This window comes from Engystomops pustulosus, chromosome 5, assembly GCF_040894005.1.
Source record: "Engystomops pustulosus chromosome 5, aEngPut4.maternal, whole genome shotgun sequence".
Taxonomy (NCBI): domain Eukaryota; kingdom Metazoa; phylum Chordata; class Amphibia; order Anura; family Leptodactylidae; genus Engystomops; species Engystomops pustulosus.
Window position 1 is genome coordinate 4,934,157 of NC_092415.1, and position 21,524 is coordinate 4,955,680.

The 21,524-nt window shown below is 48.8% G+C and overlaps 1 protein-coding gene across 5 annotated transcripts in view; it reads right to left on the reverse strand.

The window, feature by feature from the left end:
• OPLAH (5-oxoprolinase, ATP-hydrolysing) overlaps nt 1-21,524 on the reverse strand; it is a 53,005-nt gene that overhangs the window by 20,586 nt on the left and 10,895 nt on the right. Inside the window, exons 1-16 of one of the 5 annotated variants that reach the window (XM_072151070.1) lie at nt 18,434-18,509; nt 18,218-18,297; nt 12,449-12,629; nt 12,184-12,375; nt 11,920-12,034; nt 10,947-11,070; nt 10,684-10,879; nt 10,438-10,603; nt 9,283-9,421; nt 8,677-8,744; nt 7,047-7,312; nt 6,291-6,403; nt 4,966-5,136; nt 4,092-4,229; nt 3,877-4,015; nt 180-292 (exon numbers count right to left, since the gene is read on the reverse strand). In XM_072151070.1, coding sequence (XP_072007171.1) covers nt 180-292; nt 3,877-4,015; nt 4,092-4,229; nt 4,966-5,136; nt 6,291-6,403; nt 7,047-7,312; nt 8,677-8,744; nt 9,283-9,421; nt 10,438-10,603; nt 10,684-10,879; nt 10,947-11,070; nt 11,920-12,034; nt 12,184-12,375; nt 12,449-12,616 — 2,108 coding nt within the window. In that variant the 5' untranslated portion in view covers nt 12,617-12,629; nt 18,218-18,297; nt 18,434-18,509. Of the gene's footprint in view, nt 1-179; nt 293-3,876; nt 4,016-4,091; nt 4,230-4,965; nt 5,137-6,290; nt 6,404-7,046; nt 7,313-8,676; nt 8,745-9,282; nt 9,422-10,437; nt 10,604-10,683; nt 10,880-10,946; nt 11,071-11,919; nt 12,035-12,183; nt 12,376-12,448; nt 12,630-18,217; nt 18,413-18,433; nt 18,519-21,524 lie in introns of those variants that run through there. The other 4 variants (XM_072151073.1, XM_072151071.1, XM_072151069.1 and 1 more) reach the window with 4 other exon arrangements.

A 21,524-nucleotide genomic window follows, 5' to 3' on the forward strand; every position in this document is an offset into this window, starting at 1 on the left:
TGTGTGTGTGTGAGTGAATCTAACAGAGCTGTATATGTGAATGCATGTAGCAGAGCTGTGTTTGTATGTTCGTGCAGCATTGCTGTGTATGTATTTTGTGTGTCCACCAAGGATTTTTTTTATTGGTATTAAATATACTTTTCCTGTTCTATAAATACTGAATCATTTTACCTCCTCACCTGTTCTTATCGATGATTATGGCCGGTCCGGCAACAGTGTTGTCACAGGACAAGTCCTCCAGGAGATACACATTGGTGTCCATGTACCCTTCCTCGAAGTAACACTTAGTGACCTGTAGGGGGGGGGATAAGTAGAATTAAGGCAACGGGGTGCAAAATTTTAAGCACTTAGTGCACAATACAATGAGCGTGGACAATGGCCGCCTGGATTCATAGGATTGTGTTGGCGGGCAGTAGTGAGTGAGGTGCAATGGGTGAGTGTCGGGGTTATACTCAGTGAGTGGAGTGTGAGGTTGACACATAAGTGAGCACAGTATAGGTGATGATGGTGTCCGGTCAGTATATGTACAGCTGGTAAATGGGGCATAAGTGCAATGGACAAATGTGTGTGGTACATTAGTGGAGTGTGCTCTAACGTAGTTTATGTGGCAAGATGTGGCTGCCCCAAATTATACGTGGGTAAGACGACCCAAGAATTTAGAAGACGAATTTTGTCACATCTAAGTGCAACACGTACAGGGAAAGACACCTCCCTGGCGAGACACATACATCTTAAACACAACAGGGATACCGAACATCTCCGCTTCTGGGGTATAGATACCCTCAAAACGGGCCCCAGAAAGGGCAACATCGATCGCCAACTCATGCAATTAGAAGCCAAATGGATATATAGGTTGAAAAGTTTAAAGTCCAAGTGGATTAAATGAAGGATTCACCTTCACACCCTTCATTTGAAATAAAAACTTAGTGCGAACAGCAACCTGCGTTCCACAAAAATGATTAAGAACTTGAAACTGCATAAAAGCCCTTTTACAAGACTAAATTTCAAGTGGGGATTAACAAGTGCACATTTCCGAAATAAAGGTTTTTATCACCATTGTATCAACAACCACAACTATAACAATCCATGATGATATATATACAGAAATATAGAACAATGCATGTAGCACCGTTGACCTTATCCATCTCTGCAATCTCATCAATACAGACATGAGGAGACGGCCAAAGTCGTATTCTCATAATTATGAACACACAGACACGAAAAGATAACTAAAGTTATATTCTCATTACTAAGAACTATCCTGTTTTGGTTTATAATCCATCTACACTCTAGGTATCCAATATAGAAAGAAGCACACACCAATTAATTTATACGGCATTCAAGTATTGACCTTCCTGAATTATATCTTCTAAGGTGGCGCGCCTGCTCGTCACCATACCAAGGTATTATAAGGTGATACGAACACGCCAAGCACATCAGTTCAGCCCTGATACCCCCTGAGGACGCCAGTCTATGGCGAAACATGTCGGGGGGGCTGATTGAGTGACTTATTATTTTTTAAGATAATTGTGTTGGAAAGTAGTGGGATGTCCAATGGTCCAAATGTGTCAGACTGCAGCGACATATATTAGGATCTGACCAAGAACTCATACAGTTAGCTGGACACTTCAGGAGACATAGTGCTAGATCCAAAGACCTTTATCCCGTAATAGGGATAATAATAGCAGCAGGATTGGAGTTAGCTACTGGCTAGCAAGTATACTAATGTGTGTATGTGAACTCTGAACCACCTCTAATAATTGAGCATGTGTGACTGCGAGCCATAGAGAGGTTGAGCAATATGTACCACCAACTGCGTGACTGCTAATTATAGAGAGAACAAATAATACATCTCATCAACTTGTGGTTCCATTTGTGGATACCACTGACCTTTGGGATAATCTTAGAGGTCCATATTAGCCCAGCAGTACCCACAACCAGAGTCAGAGAGGCATCTCCCCTCCCTGGTAGAGGCAAAAGACTGGTCACTAACACACACTCTATCGTCACAGCACAGTACGTCCTCCCCATAAAGTGTCATAACACTTATTAGCACTAACCCACTACCACCACAAAAACTTTTAAGATTGTTCGGTCCAGCACATATACCCCAGAAAAGTGATAGACACAGACTTCACTCTGTTTTTTTAAAAAAACGAATACAATAAAAGTTAAATTTTATATTTTTTTTTTCTTTTTCCCAATTTAGTCTAAAGACCTTTGCTTGCAGAAATGCAAATTGAGTAAATATATTGATTTTTAACAGGTCTTGACCATAATTTCAAATCTCTGATCTTTTCTATCAGGAATTGGTTAGAGGAGTGTGCTCAGCACGAGTCCAGGGCATTAGTGGAGTGTGCTCAGCACGAGTCCAGGGCATTAGTGGAGTGTGCTCAGCATGACCCCAGTGGGTTAGAGGAGTGTGCTCAGCATGAGCCCAGTGGGTTAGAGGAGTGTGCTCAGCATGACCCCAGTGGGTTAGAGGAGTGTGCTCAGCATGATCCCAGTGGGTTAGAGGAGTGTGCTCAGCATGACCCCAGTGGGTTAGAGGAGTGTGCTCAGCATGAGCCCAGGGCAATAGTAGAGTGTGCTCAGCATGAGCCCAGTGGGTTAGAGGAGTGTGCTCAGCATGACCCCAGTAGGTTAGAGGAGTGTGCTCAGCATGACCCCAGTAGGTTAGAGGAGTGTGCTCAGCATGACCCCAGTGGGTTAGAGGAGTGTGCTCAGCATGAGCCCAGTGGGTTAGAGGAGTGTGCTCAGCATGAGCCCAGTGGGTTAGAGGAGTGTGCTCAGCATGAGCCCAGTGGGTTAGAGGAGTGTGCTCAGCATGACCCCAGTGGGTTAGAGGAGTGTGCTCAGCATGAGCCCAGTGGGTTAGAGGAGTGTGCTCAGCATGAGCCCAGTGGGTTAGAGGAGTGTGCTCAGCATGACCCCAGTAGGTTAGAGGAGTGTGCTCAGCATGACCCCAGTGGGTTAGAGGAGTGTGCTCAGCATGACCCCAGTAGGTTAGAGGAGTGTGCTCAGCATGACCCCAGTAGGTTAGAGGAGTGTGCTCAGCATGACCCCAGTGGGTTAGAGGAGTGTGCTCAGCATGAGCCCAGTGGGTTAGAGGAGTGTGCTCAGCATGAGCCCAGTGGGTTAGAGGAGTGTGCTCAGCATGACCCCAGTGGGTTAGAGGAGTGTGCTCAGCATGACCCCAGTGGGTTAGAGGAGTGTGCTCAGCATGACCCCAGTGGGTTAGAGTAGTGTGCTCAGCATGACCCCAGTAGGTTAGAGGAGTGTGCTCAGCATGACCCCAGTGGGTTAGAGGAGTGTGCTCAGCATGAGCCCAGTGGGTTAGAGGAGTGTGCTCATCATGACCCCAGTGGGTTAGAGGAGTGTGCTCAGCACGACCCCAGTAGGTTAGAGGAGTGTGCTCATCATGACCCCAGTGGGTTAGAGGAGTGTGCTCAGCACGACCCCAGTGGGTTAGAGGAGTGTGCTCAGCACGACCCCAGTGGGTTAGAGGAGTGTGCTCAGCATGATCCCAGTGGGTTAGAGGAGTGTGCTCAGCATGATCCCAGTGGGTTAGAGGAGTGTGCACAGCATGATCCCAGTGGGTTAGAGGAGTGTGCACAGCATGACCCCAGTGGGTTAGAGGAGTGTGCTCAGCATGAGCCCAGTGGGTTAGAAGAGTGGAGTGTTAGTGGTACGGGAGGCCTGGTACTGCATGTGTGTGTGTGGAGTGTTGTATGTGATATTCGGGGTAGTAGTACACATGTTACTTGTGTGGTGTCAGACAACCATTTTCTCCCCCCTCATTATTACTTATATATTCCTGTATGAACTTTAGGGAGGAGTCACAGGGGGCGATCACCTCCCGGAGTAATCACTCACAGTCTCCACACGAGCCGCGCGTCCACTGGGCTTTATGCGGGTCTCACAGCGGATGCCGGTGCTGCCCGTCCCTCGTACACGGATGTCGTCCACTACAATATTCCGGGATGGGATGATGAATCCAAACTCCTTCATATACCTGGGGGGGGGGGGTCACACTCAGCATAAAGGACCCGTATAAGTATAGCTACATATTGTGTATGGTATGTGGTTACCTGGCAGTGAAGGCCTCCTTGAAATCCCCGATACGGCAGGAGTCGGGGTGCGCTGGGTAGCCCCGCGCCGAGCACATTAGGGCGCAGTCCGTTCTCTCATAGCGGAGATGGAGGAAGGACTCAGTGTCAATCTGAGATCTGCATAAAAGAGACAAGAGACATGGATGAAGAATTGATATAATCCCCTCTATATCTTCTACATGTGTTGAACTACATTAAAGATGAGGATTCAGCCCATGCAATAGCCAAGATGAGCCACCTACCTCAGTGCACCCTGCAGATGTGGTGGCCTTATGATCAGACTCAATCCTGGACCACCACAATTACTACAATGACCCTCTAGACCACCAGGGAACGTAACCACTAGTGCCAGAGACAGTGTATCTCTTTGTATCTCCGTATTTTTTCATTCATTTAAACGAATAAACGTTTTTAAATTTTGACAGATTGGGCATTTTGAGACGTGACGTGTTTTTGCTGCTTCTTACTTCTGTGCGGTGTGCAGACTCATTATGCTTCTTTGTTTACATGTCTGAGCTCTGATGAATAGGAGGAGCTGCAGCAGCATGAGCAAGTCTCATCCTGCTCCCCTCCCGCTCCCATCTCCCTGTCTCTGATAGTGGGGTCTGACAGTGAGAGAGATGCAGTGGGAGACGCCATTGGGATGGGATGGAGCAGTGAGAGAGAGGAAGCTCCTACCTAGAATAGTAAGTCACTACCAGGCACCAGTGTTAGGGTTAGGATCGTACATCTCTGGCCAGGACCTCAGTTCTTGTCACATCAATATATGTGAGGAAAGGCCATTAAACTTGTAAAATTATAACCAAGTAAATCGGGGAAGGGAAGTGTAATCACAGATGTGGCGCCACTCTACCGCTGAAATCCCTGCTGCTGCAGCGCCTCAATGCACTGCGTCTCCAGAGCCGCCATTCTCTCCTCCAGCTGCGGGAAGGAGTCTTTACTGTACAGCAGAGAACACGGCTCCTGCGCCTCATGGACCACGTCCGCCAGCGCCATGCCGAACGCCGAGAGGACCCCGCCGTACCTGAGGAGGAACCAGATGTAACATCAAGACCGGAAACACTGACACATGGATACAATACAAACCACAAAGGGGAACAATATATACAACAAATGCTCCAAATGGGCACATGAAACATTAATATAATAAATCAGAAAGAACCATGTGCTATACCAAAATGCAAATTTTATTGATACATAGAAAAACACACCAAAAAAAGAGAAATAAAAACATTTAAAAAGGAACACAGTCCTCTATACATAACCAGAGGGAGGGTAGGGTATATGATAAATACCCAAAAAGACCAACCTCCCTATACAGCCCCCAACCCTTAAACCTGTCCAGTAAATCAGTATAACAAGTGACAAGCCAAATAAGTATATGCCAAAAGTACCAATGGAATGTTCTGCCCTGCGAAGACAGGGGAGCCAATATAACAAAAGGTAAAGTATGTACAATGATAATTACCAATAGGCGCTGGGCTGGCAGGGAAAAAAGGGGGGGAATGGGGGCTGGAAGAGGCCCCACGCGTATCGCCACACCCAGTGGCTTCCTCAGGGGTCCCTGAGGAAGCCACTGGGTGTGGCGATACGCGTGGGGCCTCTTCCAGCCCCCATTCCCCCCCTTTTTTCCCTGCCAGCCCAGCGCCTATTGGTAATTATCATTGTACATACTTTACCTTTTGTTATATTGGCTCCCCTGTCTTCGCAGGGCAGAACATTCCATTGGTACTTTTGGCATATACTTATTTGGCTTGTCACTTGTTATACTGATTTACTGGACAGGTTTAAGGGTTGGGGGCTGTATAGGGAGGTTGGTCTTTTTGGGTATTTATCATATACCCTACCCTCCCTCTGGTTATGTATAGAGGACTGTGTTCCTTTTTAAATGTTTTTATTTCTCTTTTTTTGGTGTGTTTTTCTATGTATCAATAAAATTTGCATTTTGGTATAGCACATGGTTCTTTCTGATTTATTACATGGATACAATACAGCGATACAATACAATACAATACAGCGATACGATACAATACAGCGATACGATACAATACAGCGATACGATACAATACAGCGATACGATACAATACAGCGATACGATACAATACAGCGATACGATACAATACAGCGATACGATACAATACAGCGATACGATACAATACAGCGATACAATCGGCTCACTTGTGGATGAACACCGTCTTCATCCCGAGAGAACGAGCAATGGCGCAAGCGTGCTGCCCCCCCGCTCCTCCAAAGCACGCCAACACGTGGCGTGAAGTGTCGTGACCTTTAGCCTATAGGCGAGAAGCAGAATTATAACATTATAACATAACAGGCTCTGGACCCGGCACTAATGAAACATAGGTGGTTCATCATAAAGTCCAGAGATGCAAAAGGGAAACCATCAGCAGGTGTGACATTACAGCTGTGTAATCAGACCTTTGTGTATGTTGTTAGTAGCAGCAGGACTGTGATATATAGATTTATATTCCAGGGTTGTACTTTCTCCAAGTGCTCAGGGGGTGTGTCCTCAGGCTGTCCACTCCTATTTCTTCCTCTCTATGCTGACTACAGCAGTAACTCAGTGCACTTGGTGAAAGCTGGGAATATAAAATCATAGAACACAGCCCTGCTGCTACAAACAACATACACAAAGGTCTGATTACACATCTCAGCAGGGCCAAACCTAGCAATGTCAGCAAAGAGCACAGGACACAGCAGTGTGAGGACACACCCCCAGTGTCCTTGGGGAAGCTACAACCCTGGAATATAATTCCATATATCACAGTCCTGCTGCTACTAACAAACATACATAAAGGTCTAATTACACATCTCTCCAGGGATAAGTACATAAAGCTGGCTGCGGTCTTTATGATAACACCTGCTGACAGGTTCCCTTGGTAAATATGGATATTACATCAGCCCATTGGTCGGCACCTGAGTCAGTGATCTGATTGGACGACACATGGCTTCGTTAGCCACTCGGATGAATCCCATGGCCACTCCCTCGGTGCTGAGGGAAGCTCCGCCCCCTTGTCGGTTTTGCTGGAATTGGTTTATTTCCAGAGTGAGTTCTGTGAACAGGCGCATCGTGTCTTTCTTTGAGAGAGGTTGATCCTCCGAGGGGCCGAAGATGTGAGGAAAGTAGTCAGGAAGGAGGCGGCCAAGGCAGAGGTTGGCGTCCGTCACAGTCAGCGGCCCCCCTGGTGGGCGAGAAGAGTCAAAATGCAAAACAAGGAGTAAAAAAAGCCAACCTGCAATTTTTGGAATTTATTGAAAGCCAAAAATTAACCCCTTAATGCCACAGCCGTTTATAATTTTTGTGTTGCTTCAACCTTCACTCCCCTCCTGCCAAAAACCGTTGGCGGAGATAAATTTCGATTATAGCATAATATTCAGAAGCTCATAATATTTACACATATATCGGGTTTTCAGAATTTTTATTGCGATTTTTATGGGTTTATGGCAAAAAGCAGACATTTTAACTTTTTTTTTCCATTATTGTGTTCACCAAATGAGATAATTATTTGAATATATCTTGAATGTTGGCGAATTCAGCATTTAAAAGGTTAAATCCTATAGTCAGAGGCAGCATCGGCCCTGAGTGTAAATGGCGGGTGTCTTCTGTATGATATATAATACAGCAGACCCCCTCCTTGTTAGCGTAGTGACCCTTTAATCTACTACATGTGCCCCACTAGAGGCCGACGCATGTGCCCCACTAGAGGCCGGCGCATGTGCCCCACTAGAGGCCGGCGCATGTGCCCCACTAGAGGCCGGCGCATGTGCCCCACTAGAGCCCGGCGCATGTGCCCCACTAGAGCCCGGCGCATGTGCCCCACTAGAGCCCGGCGCATGCGCCCCTCTAGAGCCCGGCACATGCGCCCCACTAGAGCCCGGCGCATGCGCCCCACTAGAGACCCCGGCGCATGCGCCCCACTAGAGCCCGGTATATGTGCCCCACTAGAGCCCGGTACATGTGCCCCACTAGAGGCCGGTACATGCGCCCCACTAGAGGCCGGTACATGTGCCCCACTAGAGGCCGGTACATGTGCCTCACTAGAGACCCCGGCACATGCGCCCCACTAGAGCCCGGTACATGTGCCCCACTAGAGCCCGGTACATGTGCCCCACTAGAGGCCGGTACATGCGCCCCACTAGAGGCCGGTACATGTGCCCCACTAGAGGCCGGTACATGTGCCCCACTAGAGGCCGGTACATGTGCCTCACTAGAGGCCGGTACATGTGCCCCACTAGAGGCCGGTACATGTGCCCCACTAGAGGCCGGTACATGCGCCCCACTAGCGGCCGGTGCATGTGCCCCACTAGAGCCCGGTACATGTGCCCCACTAGAGGCCGGTACATGTGCCCCACTAGAGGCCGGTACATGCGCCCCACTAGCGGCCGGTGCATGTGCCCCACTAGAGCCCGGTACATGTGCCCCACTAGAGCCCGGTACATGTGCCCCACTAGAGGCCGGTACATGCGCCCCACTAGAGGCCGGTACATGGGCCCCACTAGAGCCCGGTACATGTGCCCCACTAGAGCCGGTGCTGCTGCCCATTACCTTTCCTGTAGCATGCAGGTCCGGGATGGGCTCCTGCTGACTCTGGTCCTACAACAAACAATCCGGACCTAATAAAACAGAAATTATTTTTTGTCGTTTTTTCTTCAATTTTGTGCTAAATAAAGATGATGGCGCTGCCTGTGTGACCACAGCTCGAAGAAAGAGACCCTGTATAAGAAGCAAATGTCACCCTCAGGGTGCGGTCACACGTCCCGCTAGCGCTGTGTATGGGGGGGGGGCTTAGCCCGATTGTATATGCGTTTCTATGGAAACACATGTGATTGGTAACCAGAACCCGGTGTCTTTTATTAAAACGATCCAAGACAACGGTTTCTGGTTACCAAACGCTTGCGCTGAGGCCCACACACTGGCGCTGCGTCGGCAAGCACAGCGCTGGCGGCACCCGTAAATTTCAAGTTGTGTTTCTGGGTCCACATAATAATCTTTTATAATGAATGTAATATAATAATAATATAATGAAGGGTCAGGGGTCTCTACGTGTGACACGGAGGACACGGAGGACGTTATTCTCCTACATGTAGCGAATGGCGCCAGACGCTGCCATGTGGTCGCATCACATTGACCTCATACAAGAAGAGCACAGACCTGAAGAAGAGCATGGAGCCCCCTCCTGCGGCCACAGTGTTGACATCCAGCTGCGGGGCCTGAATACTGATCCCGGCCGTGGTGGCCTCAAACACGTGTTCATACTCTCCCGCGTAGCGGCTGACATCGGTGGAGGTCCCTGCCGGAGAGAAGGGGAGCGGCGCCGTCATCTAACCACCCAGTATATACTGTATACATGTGATGAAAATACCCCTCTAAATATTTAGTGTGGAGTCGAGTCAAGATTCATCCATTGATGTAGACTCTGCATCTTTTTAGACCTATTTTGCCTATGTTTTCCCTTCATCCTCTTATCACTCCTCCAGGCTCCTGTGTTTTGGGGCTTCGGGTTGTCTGGCTAGTGGCAGATTATATATACGTCATCCACCACCAAGATTGCACCATAAGCATCAGCGGATTTGTGTACTGCCCAGTTTGGGATATTTGGCTTACCTTCCAGTGGCCATCAGGTGAGCCCCCCCAGTAAGGGCTATAGCTTTCTTTACCACGTTTTCAGGGAGCATTAGCCAGGGCGCCTCCTCTGATGGATTTTATATTCTGCTGATGTTAATAAAAATCACCAACAAACTGTTGGACAGAACTAAGCAGCCTTTCCGATGTATAGTAAATCGTGAAGCCATTTAGTTGGCGAACCTATGGCACGGGTACCAGAGGTGGCACTCGGAGCCCTCTCTGTGGGCACCCAGGCCGTCACCCAGCACAAAGGTCACCACTCAGGACTCAAGACCTGAATCAAGAAGGTGCGGACAGAGGAGGACTATCATTGTAGCCCCTTCTCCGGACCTGTGATTCATCCTGCTAAGGGAACCTTAGGGGGAAACTACAATAATAATCCAAATTTCTTTCTCCTGTATTGGTGTCCTCAGGTCGCTGATACGTTTGAAACCTGGGAGTTACTTTAAATTGGCATTTGGCACTTTGGGTTTCGGCACTCAGTCCCTAAAAGGTTCACCATCACTGCCATAGACAATTACCAAAAGGTGTTTATTTTCCACCAAAAACAATTCTAGAGATAACATTTGTCTAGTGTAGCAGCTAGGACAGGTTTGTAGTGCAATAACAAACTGGAAAAGTGAGGATTCTGGAAGAGATCCGTGATGTTTATCCAATCCTAGACATCCCCTTGTATCTCACCTCCCATATCGAAGCCAATAACAGGTTGAGGGTTCTCAGGTTGGTAGGTGGTGATGGCGTAACCTACCACTCCCCCTGCAGGTCCAGAAAGGATGGCACGTGACCCACTGAAGCTGTGCATCGGAGTCAGTCCTCCATCGGAGCGCATGAAGAGAACCTGCAGGTCCTGCAAACACGTGACACAATTTGTGAATCCAATGTCACCATTATAGTTGAGGTCAGGCACAAAGATATTCCATTGCCCACCTTGAGTTGGTTTTGAAATCCAGTGCTGAACCCATCCAGGTACCTCTGTATACATGGGGTGAGGTAGGCATCAGCACAAGCCGTATACCCCCGAGGGACCATGCGTATCATGGGCATTACCTCCGATGACAGAGATACATGGGTAAAGCCCAATGAGCGGGCAAGGTCCCCGATCTGCTGTTCATGTAGAGACCACCTGGAGAAAAATAACCGCAGTAAACATGGAAACTATAAACACCACATACCCAAGACCCCCCACTCACGTGTAAGAGTGCATAAGGACCACCGCCAGACTGCGGATCCCCCTGGACAAGACGTATTCAAGCTGAGACCTCAGTTTCTCCAAGTTAATTGGTTCCCAAAGTTCCAGAGAATCACCGGTGGATCCTGGATATGGAGGAAACCAGCCAAAAACAATGTAAACATAACACTAGGTTCTACAGTAATATTCAGGGTCCACCCTCAGCTCTGTACATACCACCAGGCGGTGGTGGACCACGTAAACCAAGGGCCACCTAAGCCATCACCGTCCTGCCACGCGGAGTCTGCAGTCCACACCCGTCCTTCACAAGCCGGACCCCATGGAGTCACAACATTTACCAAAGTTTTAGTCGTAAACAGTCGTAAATGCTTCTCTAGAACAGTTTTAGAGTCTTTGAACCCAAATTCGCTGAGGCTGGAGGGTAGGTAGGAGTAAGTACCCTTCACCTCTAGTAAAAAGATGGGGGCAGTGGTTGTCTAAAACTCTTCCAATACCTATAAGACTTTACTGATAGTCGCCATTGTCCTTATACGACGCATCTAATGGTCTCAAATCTAAAATTAATATATAGTGGGGCTCATTTACTAAGGTTCTGAATCGTGCACATCCATCGGGTTTCCCAACGATTTTCACCAAATTGCCCCAGGATTTTGGCGAATCGGAGCCGGTTTTCACGCACCAGAAATCGGGGGGGCGTGGCCGTCGGACAACCCGACGGATTTTGAAAAACCGCAGAGTTTAAAAAAGATTTGTCTCGCAAGATCAAGAACTCACAATGTACCAGGAAGAAGCAGGTGAACTCCGGTGGACCTCGGCGCAGCGGCGACACCTGCTGGACATCGGGTGCACGACCTAAGTGAATCCCGGCAGAACCCGAATCCTCGTCAGACAATGCACTGCAGGATCGCGACTGGACCGGGTAAGTAAATGTGCCCCAATGTGTAGAGCTGCAGATAGTTGCGGGTTCCTCTTACCTATGAAGGTCTTTAGAGAAGGGTCTTTAGGCAGCTGACAGCCCTTTTGATGCAGGACGACTCTCTCTTCCACCTCTATCACTTCCTCATACAGAACCTCAGGCATCCGAATTTCCTGCAGGGAACAAAATGCGGTCACAAAATAGCGAAATCTGAAATCTTCTATGTGACCCGTCAGATGCTAAGACAAGCCGCGGTGGAGCCATTTTGCGCCTCCATATCTGAACACTGGATGTGGCCCGTGGTGGATACATAGAGATTTACCAGATCAAAGATTTTGGGTCGGGCCTGGTTCCCGATGTGCAGCAGATCCCGGAATCCCTTTGTAATCAGCAGTGCGATGCGCTCTCCTTTACGTTCCAGCAGAGCGTTGGTCGCTACCGTCGTCCCCATCCGGATCCATTCTATCCGGTTTGTATCCAGAGGCCGGTCCCGGGGGTAAGTACAACCGGTCTCCTGGGAGAGGAAAACATCAGTGATGAGCCGCACGTGGACGACCAGAGATGACATCAGATCCGGCTCCTCTCACCTCCTCTAGGATCCGCCGGATGCCCTCGGTGGGAGCGTCCTTGTAATTCGCTGGGTCCTCAGACAATAACTTCATAACACGAACCTTCCCTCCAGGACATCGGGCAAAAACATCGGTGAAGGTGCCGCCCCGGTCTATGGCAAACTGGAACTTCTCAAGACCGGCCATTGTCCGACCACACCTGGAGGGAACAGACGAGCTGCATTACATTCAGATTGAGGCAGATTAACCCCATAGATGCCATGACTAATACTGCCCAAGGCATATAAGTGGTAACAGAAAGGGTTTAACCCCACAGATGCCATGACTAATACTGCCCAAGGCATATAAGTGGTAACAGAGACAATTCAACCCCTACTCTCTGTTCTTTGTTTCTAAAAAATAGTAACAGAATTTAAACAAAATATTGTGATACCCAGTAGGGGGCATCTAAAAATACAACCCAAAAAACAAAGACACAGAAAAAAAAAAACATCTTAATAAGGCAGAAGAAAAAATTAAAGTGTGTTCTTAATTGGTTAAAAACCACAATGCAATTGGTCTAAAGTGAGTTTTTGGAAAGGGTACTGAGGGCGTACAAAGGGGGAGGGGATGGGGGTAATTGTGTGAAGGCAATGTCTGGGTATAATAGTGAAAGCCCCTGACTCAGCAGAAATCCTCCGCACATTCCTCCAGGACAATCATTAGTCGAAGACTTTCTGCTTTTGGGTTTGAAAAGAACATTTTATGGTCCAGTAGAGACAGAAACATAAAGTCCAAACCAAAACAATAACACAGGACCCGGAGAAGATGATCCCGGACGGATATACAGACGTGTAATGATTGACAGGGGGTAAGAGGTCACAAGGTTAAGGGGTTAGGGCTCATTCCGATAAACGTAATAGGGCCCGATATGTGACTGCAGCATTTAGGGTCAGGTATCGGTCCCCATTGACGCCCATTGTGACCGTACACAGAGAAATATGGGACGTGATACGGCGCCTCCTCTCTCCCGCGTGTGGCTGCTCGCTCACCCGGGCCGTAGCATACGTGGTCTGAATATAGCCTAAAACAGACAATTATGACCCAGACCTGGAACTTCATGATTTATTTCTGGACCCTCTAATTACAAAATTTAAAGGGGTTGTCCAGAAATCCACAAACCTGCCTCATTTATTGTAGTAACAGCGCCACCCCTGCACATAGGTTGTGTCCGGTATTACAGCTCAGCTCCAGTGATGGGAATGGGGCAATTCTGGTGCTACATTGTATCCCTAACCACACCAGGACCTTTATCAGCCCATTGACAGATTATATCTTTATTAGGATCATTTTTTGGCAGCAATAATTTATAATTTCCAGTTCAACAACCGGTTATCACCTCGTGTCCAGCATAATGAGGAGATTGTGTGTAATAGAAGATAAGTAACGCAATCAATAGACGCCGATCACTGCCAGACACAGAGGAGTGTACACAGCATAGGGAGCATGTCACCTGCAGTCCTATGTAACAGCACAGAGACATGTACACAGCCAGCGACACAGGGAACATGTCACCTGCAGTCCTATGTAACAGCACAGAGAATTGTACACAGCCAGCGACACAGGGAACATGTCACCTGCAGTCCTATGTAACAGCACAGAGACATGTACACAGCCAGCGGCACAGGGAACATGTCACCTGCAGTCCTATGTAACAGCACAGAGACATGTACACAGCCAGCGACACAGGGAACATGTCACCTGCAGTCCTATGTAACAGCACAGAGACATGTACACAGCATAGGGAACATGTCACCTGCAGTCCTATGTAACAGCACAGAGACATGTACACAGCATAGGGAACATGTCATCTGCAGTCCTATGTAACAGCACAGAGACATGTACACAGCCAGCGACACAGGGAACATGTCACCTGCAGTCCTGTGTAACAGCACAGAGACATGTACACAGCCAGCGACATAGGGAACATGTCACCTGCAGTCCTATGTAACAGCACAGAGACATGTACAGAGCCAGCGACACAGGGAACATGTCACCTGCAGTCCTATGTAACAGCACAGAGACATGTACACAGCCAGAGACAAAGGGAACATGTCACCTGCAGTCCTATGTAACAGCACAGAGACATGTACACAGCCAGCGACACAGGGAACATGTCACCTGCAGTCCTATGTAACAGCACAGAGACATGCACACAGCCAGAGACAAAGGGAACATGTCACCTGCAGTCCTATGTAACAGCACAGAGACATGCACACAGCCAGCGACACAGGGAACATGTCACCTGCAGTCCTGTGTAACAGCACAGAGACATGTACACAGCCAGCGACATAGGGAACATGTCACCTGCAGTCCTATGTAACAGCACAGAGACATGTACACAGCCAGCGACACAGGGAACATGTCACCTGCAGTCCTATGTAACAGCACAGAGACATGTACACAGCCAGAGACAAAGGGAACATGTCACCTGCAGTCCTATGTAACAGCACAGAGACATGTACACAGCCAGCGACACAGGGAACATGTCACCTGCAGTCCTATGTAACAGCACAGAGACATGTACACAGCCAGCGGCACAGGGAACATGTCACCTGCAGTCCTATGTAACAGCACAGAGACATGTACACAGCCAGCGACACAGGGAACATGTCACCTGCAGTCCTATGTAACAGCACAGAGACATGTACACAGCCAGCGGCACAGGGAACATGTCACCTGCAGTCCTATGTAACAGCACAGAGACATGTACACAGCCAGCGGCACAGGGAACATGTCACCTGCAGTCCTATGTAACAGCACAGAGACATATACACAGCCAGCGACACAGGGAACATGTCACCTGCAGTCCTATGTAACAGCACAGAGACATGTACACAGCCAGCGGCACAGGGAACATGTCACCTGCAGTCCTATGTAACAGCACAGAGACATGTACACAGCCAGCGACACAGGGTCACCTGCAGTCCTATGTAACAGCACAGAGACATGTACACAGCCAGCGGCACAGGAAATATGTCACCTGCAGTCCTATGTAACAGCACAGAGACATGTACACAGCCAGCGACACAGGGTCACCTGCAGTCCTATGTAACAGCACAGAGACATGTACACAGCCAGCGGCACAGGAAACATGTTACCTGCAGTCCTATGTAACAGCACAGAGACATGTACACAGCCAGCGACACAGGGAACATGTCGCCTGCAGTCCTATGTAACAGCACAGAGACATGTACACAGCCAGCGACACAGGGAACATGTCGCCTGCAGTCCTATGTAACAGCACAGAGACATGTACACAGCCAGCGACACAGGGTCACCTGCAGTCCTATGTAACAGCACAGAGACATGTACACAGCCAGCGGCACAGGAAATATGTCACCTGCAGTCCTATGTAACAGCACAGAGACATGTACACAGCCAGCGACACAGGGTCACCTGCAGTCCTATGTAACAGCACAGAGACATGTACACAGCCAGCGGCACAGGAAACATGTTACCTGCAGTCCTATGTAACAGCACAGAGACATGTACACAGCCAGCGACACAGGGAACATGTCGCCTGCAGTCCTATGTAACAGCACAGAGACATGTACACAGCCAGCGACACAGGGAACATGTCGCCTGCAGTCCTATGTAACAGCACAGAGACATGTACACAGCCAGCGACACAGGGAACATGTCGCCTGCAGTCCTATGTAACAGCACAGAGACATGTACACAGCCAGCGACACCGGGAACATGTCACCTGCAGTCCTATGTAACAGCACAGAGACATGTACACAGCCAGAGACAAAGGGAACATGTCACCTGCAGTCCTATGTAACAGCACAGAGACATGTACACAGCCAGCGACACAGGGAACATGTCACCTGCAGTCCTATGTAACACCAGAGACATGTACACAGCCAGCGACACAGGGAACATGTCACCTGCAGTCCTATGTAACAGCACAGAGACATGTACACAGCCAGCGACACAGGGAACATGTCACCTGCAGTCCTATGTAACAGCACAGAGACATGTACACAGCCAGCGACACCGGGAACATGTCACCTGCAGTCCTATGTAACACCAGAGACATGTACACAGCCAGCGACACAGGGAACATGTCACCTGCAGTCCTATGTAACAGAACAGAGAAATGTACACAGCCAGCGACACAGGGAACATGTCACCTGCAGTCCTATGTAACAGCACAGAGACATGTACACAGCCAGCGACACAGGGAACATGTCACCTGCAGTCCTATGTAACAGCACAGAGACATGTACACAGCCAGCGGCACAGGGAACATGTCACCTGCAGTCCTATGTAACAGCACAGAGACATGTACACAGCCAGCGACACAGGGAACATGTCACCTGCAGTCCTATGTAACAGCACAGAGACATGTACACAGCCAGCGACACAGGGTCACCTGCAGTCCTATGTAACAGCACAGAGACATGTACACAGCCAGCGACACAGGGAACATGTCACCTGCAGTCCTATGTAACAGCACAGAGACATGTACACAGCCAGCGACACAGGGAACATGTCACCTGCAGTCCTATGTAACAGCACAGAGACATGTACACAGCCAGAGACACAGGGAACATGTCACCTGCAGTCCTATGTAACAGCACAGAGACATGTACACAGCATAGGGAACATGTCACCTGCAGTCCTATGTAACAGCACAGAGACATGTACACAGCCAGCGACACAGGGAACATGTCACCTGCAGTCCTATGTAACAGCACAGAGAATTGTACACAGCCAGCGACACAGGGAACATGTCACCTGCAGTCCTATGTAACAGCACAGAGACATGTACACAGCCAGCGGCACAGGGAACATGTCACCTGCAGTCCTATGTAACAGCACAGAGACATGTACACAGCCAGAGACACAGGGAACATGTCACCTGCAATCCTATGTAACAGCACAGAGACATGTACACAGCATAGGGAACATGTCACCTGCAGTCCTATGTAACAGCACAGAGACATGTACACAGCCAGCGACACAGGGAACATGTCACCTGCAGTCCTATGTAACAGCACAGAGACATGTACACAGCCAGCGACACAGGGTCACCTGCAGTCCTATGTAACAGCACAGAGACATGTACACAGCCAGCGACACAGGGAACATGTCACCTGCAGTCCTATGTAACAGCACAGAGACATGTACACAGCCAGCGACACAGGGAACATGTCACCTGCAGTCCTATGTAACAGCACAGAGACATATACACAGCCAGCGACACAGGGAACATGTCACCTGCAGTCCTATGTAACAGCACAGAGACATGCACACAGCCAGCGACACAGGGTCACCTGCAGTCCTATGTAACAGCACAGAGAACAGGATCCAAAATCAATCTGACAGGAGGACATGGAGGGACATTATGACAAGTGGGTGGGGCATGTCTTCAAGCATGTTATGGAGGGACATTACGACAAGTGGGTGGGGCATGCGTTCAGGTATGTCATGGAGGGACATAACAACAAGTGGGCGGGGCATGCGTTCAAGTTTATGTAAACGCAGGGTGTGCGGGGGGGACCCTCAATCTGCGACCATTACCCACAGGAGAACCACGGATCAGCTCATCACTAAAACTATCCAAGTGTCCAGAAAAAAACTCACCCAACAATACAAAAAGTTTTCGATCAGTGGCCGTCACCTGATCACTGCCGGATACAACACAGGGGTCACAGGGTAAAGGTCACTGAGATCTATAGAGCTGCACAGGCCACGTTGTGTTACAGACACGGCCCGAGCCTCTTTGTGGCCACTTACCTGCCTCTCCAGGGACGGCTGCTACAATGACTGTGTCTGGAGGCGAATCAAGGACGTGTGATCCAGAACAATACGAGGTTCTACAGCGCGAGGGGAAGGATATCAGCTACAACCTGCAGACACCGCAGCAGATACTATGTGATGTTCTATATGTCCCCCGGCGGTGCCTATATGTGTCTATACGTATAGATAGCGCATGCAGCGTATACTCCTCACCTCCTCCTAGTCTCCTGGATCAGATAGAGCAGGTTACACTGGCTGAGCCCTGCCTGCAGCACAGAAGGGGTTAACTACATTCCTGGATGAGGATTATACTGACACACCTCCTCATCCACCAATCAAAAGACAGCAGTGGAGAAAAGACGCCTGTGATTGGCTGCAGAATCCTAAAACTCCACCCAATAGGGCCGTCCTTCAGATATAAGAAGCAGCCACGTGTGGCCAGTGCTGTGTATTGTGTTGAGTCATGTGACCCGGGTACAGGATATGGTATATACTGATTGTACACTGTGCTGTAGGATATAGTATATACCGGACACTTATGTGTGTATATACTGATTGTACACTGTGCTGTAGGATATAGTATATACTGGGCACTGACCTGTGTGTACAGTATATAATACACAATAACCAGCAGAGTGAGATCAGTTCCTCGGGTGCGAGGCTTAGAACCCTGACAAAAATAGAAAGATACAAAAAGCTACAACTTTCCTTTTGATGCTACACGTCCGGCAAGGCTTCAGCTCCAATAATCCGGAGACTTTTCAGGTAAAATGTGCAACAACCTCAAGCGCATAAAAATACAAATGTCTCAGGGAAATGACATAATTCCAAATTTCATAAAAACCGTGACATCATCATTTTACAAGTGTAGAACACACAGTGGGGCTTATTTACTAAGGGTCGCGCTGCACTTTTAAGACGGCTTGCACAGGTATAAGAAGTGTCTTTGGCTCCAAATCTAATAGAGAAGGGGCCGGGGGCTGGGGGGGATTTTGGGTTTCGCCAGATTTATAAAATGCTCGCTGGCGATTGCCCCCCTCCCTTTCCATTACAATATAATTGTGTGTTATCACTTACTCTTGCTCCATGACAAAATCCTGGGGTAGTCACAGGGGTTGGGCTTTGGTTTGGATGCATTTCAAAAAACAACATGTGGCTTGTCTGTGCTGCAGACTCCTCAGCTCTCAGTCCCCACCTTTGTGCTCCTGTACATCTCCTCCATCCTGCTCCTTCTCAGAGGTCACAGCCTGGTCAGCCTGACATCAGTGGGGGAGGGACAAGCTGTACAGGAGCACAAAGATGGAGGCAGCCTGCAGCTCAGACAAGTCACATGTTTTTTTTTTTAAATGCATCCAAACCAAAGCCCACCCCTGTGACTACCCCAGGATTCTGTCAGGATGCAAGAGTAAGTTATAAGACACAATTATATTGTAATGCAAATGCTTAGAAAAGGCAGAGAGGCATTTTTGCTCTGTAGGTGTCATGGGCTTTTACGACTATTATCAACGCCATGAGGAACCTGTCCGCCAGCATTCTAAACAGTCCGGAACATCACTGAGTTATCCATCGCAGCACCGTTACCCGCCTCACAGCAGACTATCCTGCACCAGGTCAGCGAGAGGTTTGATGCCACGCCGGTCTCCTGCTTCCCAGCAGTCGGCTCCTGAGGACCAGCCTAAAGCCCAAGGACAGTCTATGCTCCCAAAACCGGTGGCTCAACCTACAGCGGCAAACAGTGAGTTCAGTGACCTTCCCTCGTGGTCGGCCTTTACCTCTGCACCGCCTAACACCAACAACACCACACGCCTCATTTCCTCACGTAAATCAGTTATGTCTCAATTAGATACAAACCAACAGGGTATAGGGGAGAACATGCAATCCCAGGCCAGTAGTAACCGAGGGGCTGGGATTACATTTAGGGGTTCAATGTTTTGCGGTGTATCCCCCCCTAGGTACTTATGTCTCTGATGTGTAGACATAGAATAATGTCGACCATATCTCAGTCAACGCTTCACAAGTGGCTTCAGGCTTATGCGGTGCTGGACTCCATCATCACCCAAAACTCTCCAGCCTCTGCCCCGCATTTATTTGTCTACATGGACACAATCCTAAATGCTTTTGAGCTCCATGGGGACACCGCATGGTGGAGATACGGCTTAACCCCTGTATCGGCTTCCAAGGCTCCGAACGTCTGGATACAGCTGATACTGGCGCAACGCTCTCAATGCCCCTTTCCAGGGTCTATAGCAGAGCCGGCTCAGCAGCCTGCCCTCCCGGCACACAAACCCACCAGCACATGCTGGCTGTACAGTATAATGAAGGCCAACGCAGATTTTACGTCTTGTGCAAATTTAGGCACGAGTGTTCAATCTGCGGGGGGAAATCACTCAGCTCTGCGCTATTACCGGAAAAACAGACAGAACACATTCAACAATTCCCCGTCCCAACCCATGAACCCCAGTGAATGCTCACAAACCCCAGTCACTGGCTAAAGTTGTATCCCAGGAGACGGGAAGCGAGCCTTCTTGAAGGGGGTTTTCTTCTCGGCTTCGTTAACCCCCTCCAACCCTCCACAACCCTGTTTAAGTGTAATAACCTGTTATCTGTCCGGGAAAACCCTCTTGTAGCTTTAGATAAAGTAATCATAGAGGTCCAGCTAGGCAGGATGGCTGATCCTTTTATAGAACCCCCTTTCTCTAACCTTAGGCTTGGTCCCAAAAAGGAAACGGGAAAATGTAGATGAATCCATCGCCTATCCTTCCCTAAGGGTTCTTTGGTAAACAACGACATTTCAAAGGAAGGCGCAGCATTGTCTTACGTCTCCTTTGATCGGGCTGTTAACCTAGTCATGGGGGCAGGCCAAGGGGCCCTGCTAGCCAAGTCTGACACTGAGTCTGCCTTTAGATTACTGCCGGTTCATCCTTCATGTTCCATCTTTTAGTTATTTTTGGGTCCATTATTGCTATGACTCGTGTCTCCCCATGGGCAGCTCCATCTCATGCTATTACTGTGAGGTATTCAGCTCCTCTTTGGAGTGGCTCGTGGGGTATGATACAGGTCTGTCTTCCATCACTCATTACCTGGACAATTTATTGTTCGTTGGGGAACGGGACTCTGATTCTTGCTCCTTCCTATTGCAGAGATTTAGCTCACTGATGGAGTACATCGGGGGTCCCTTGTCCGCGGACAAGACCATCGGGCCGGTTACCAACATATACTTTTTTGGTATAGAGCTGGACACAATTGATATGACATTTAGACTCCCTAAAAGACAAAATATCCCGTTTAAGGCAGGAAATAGATT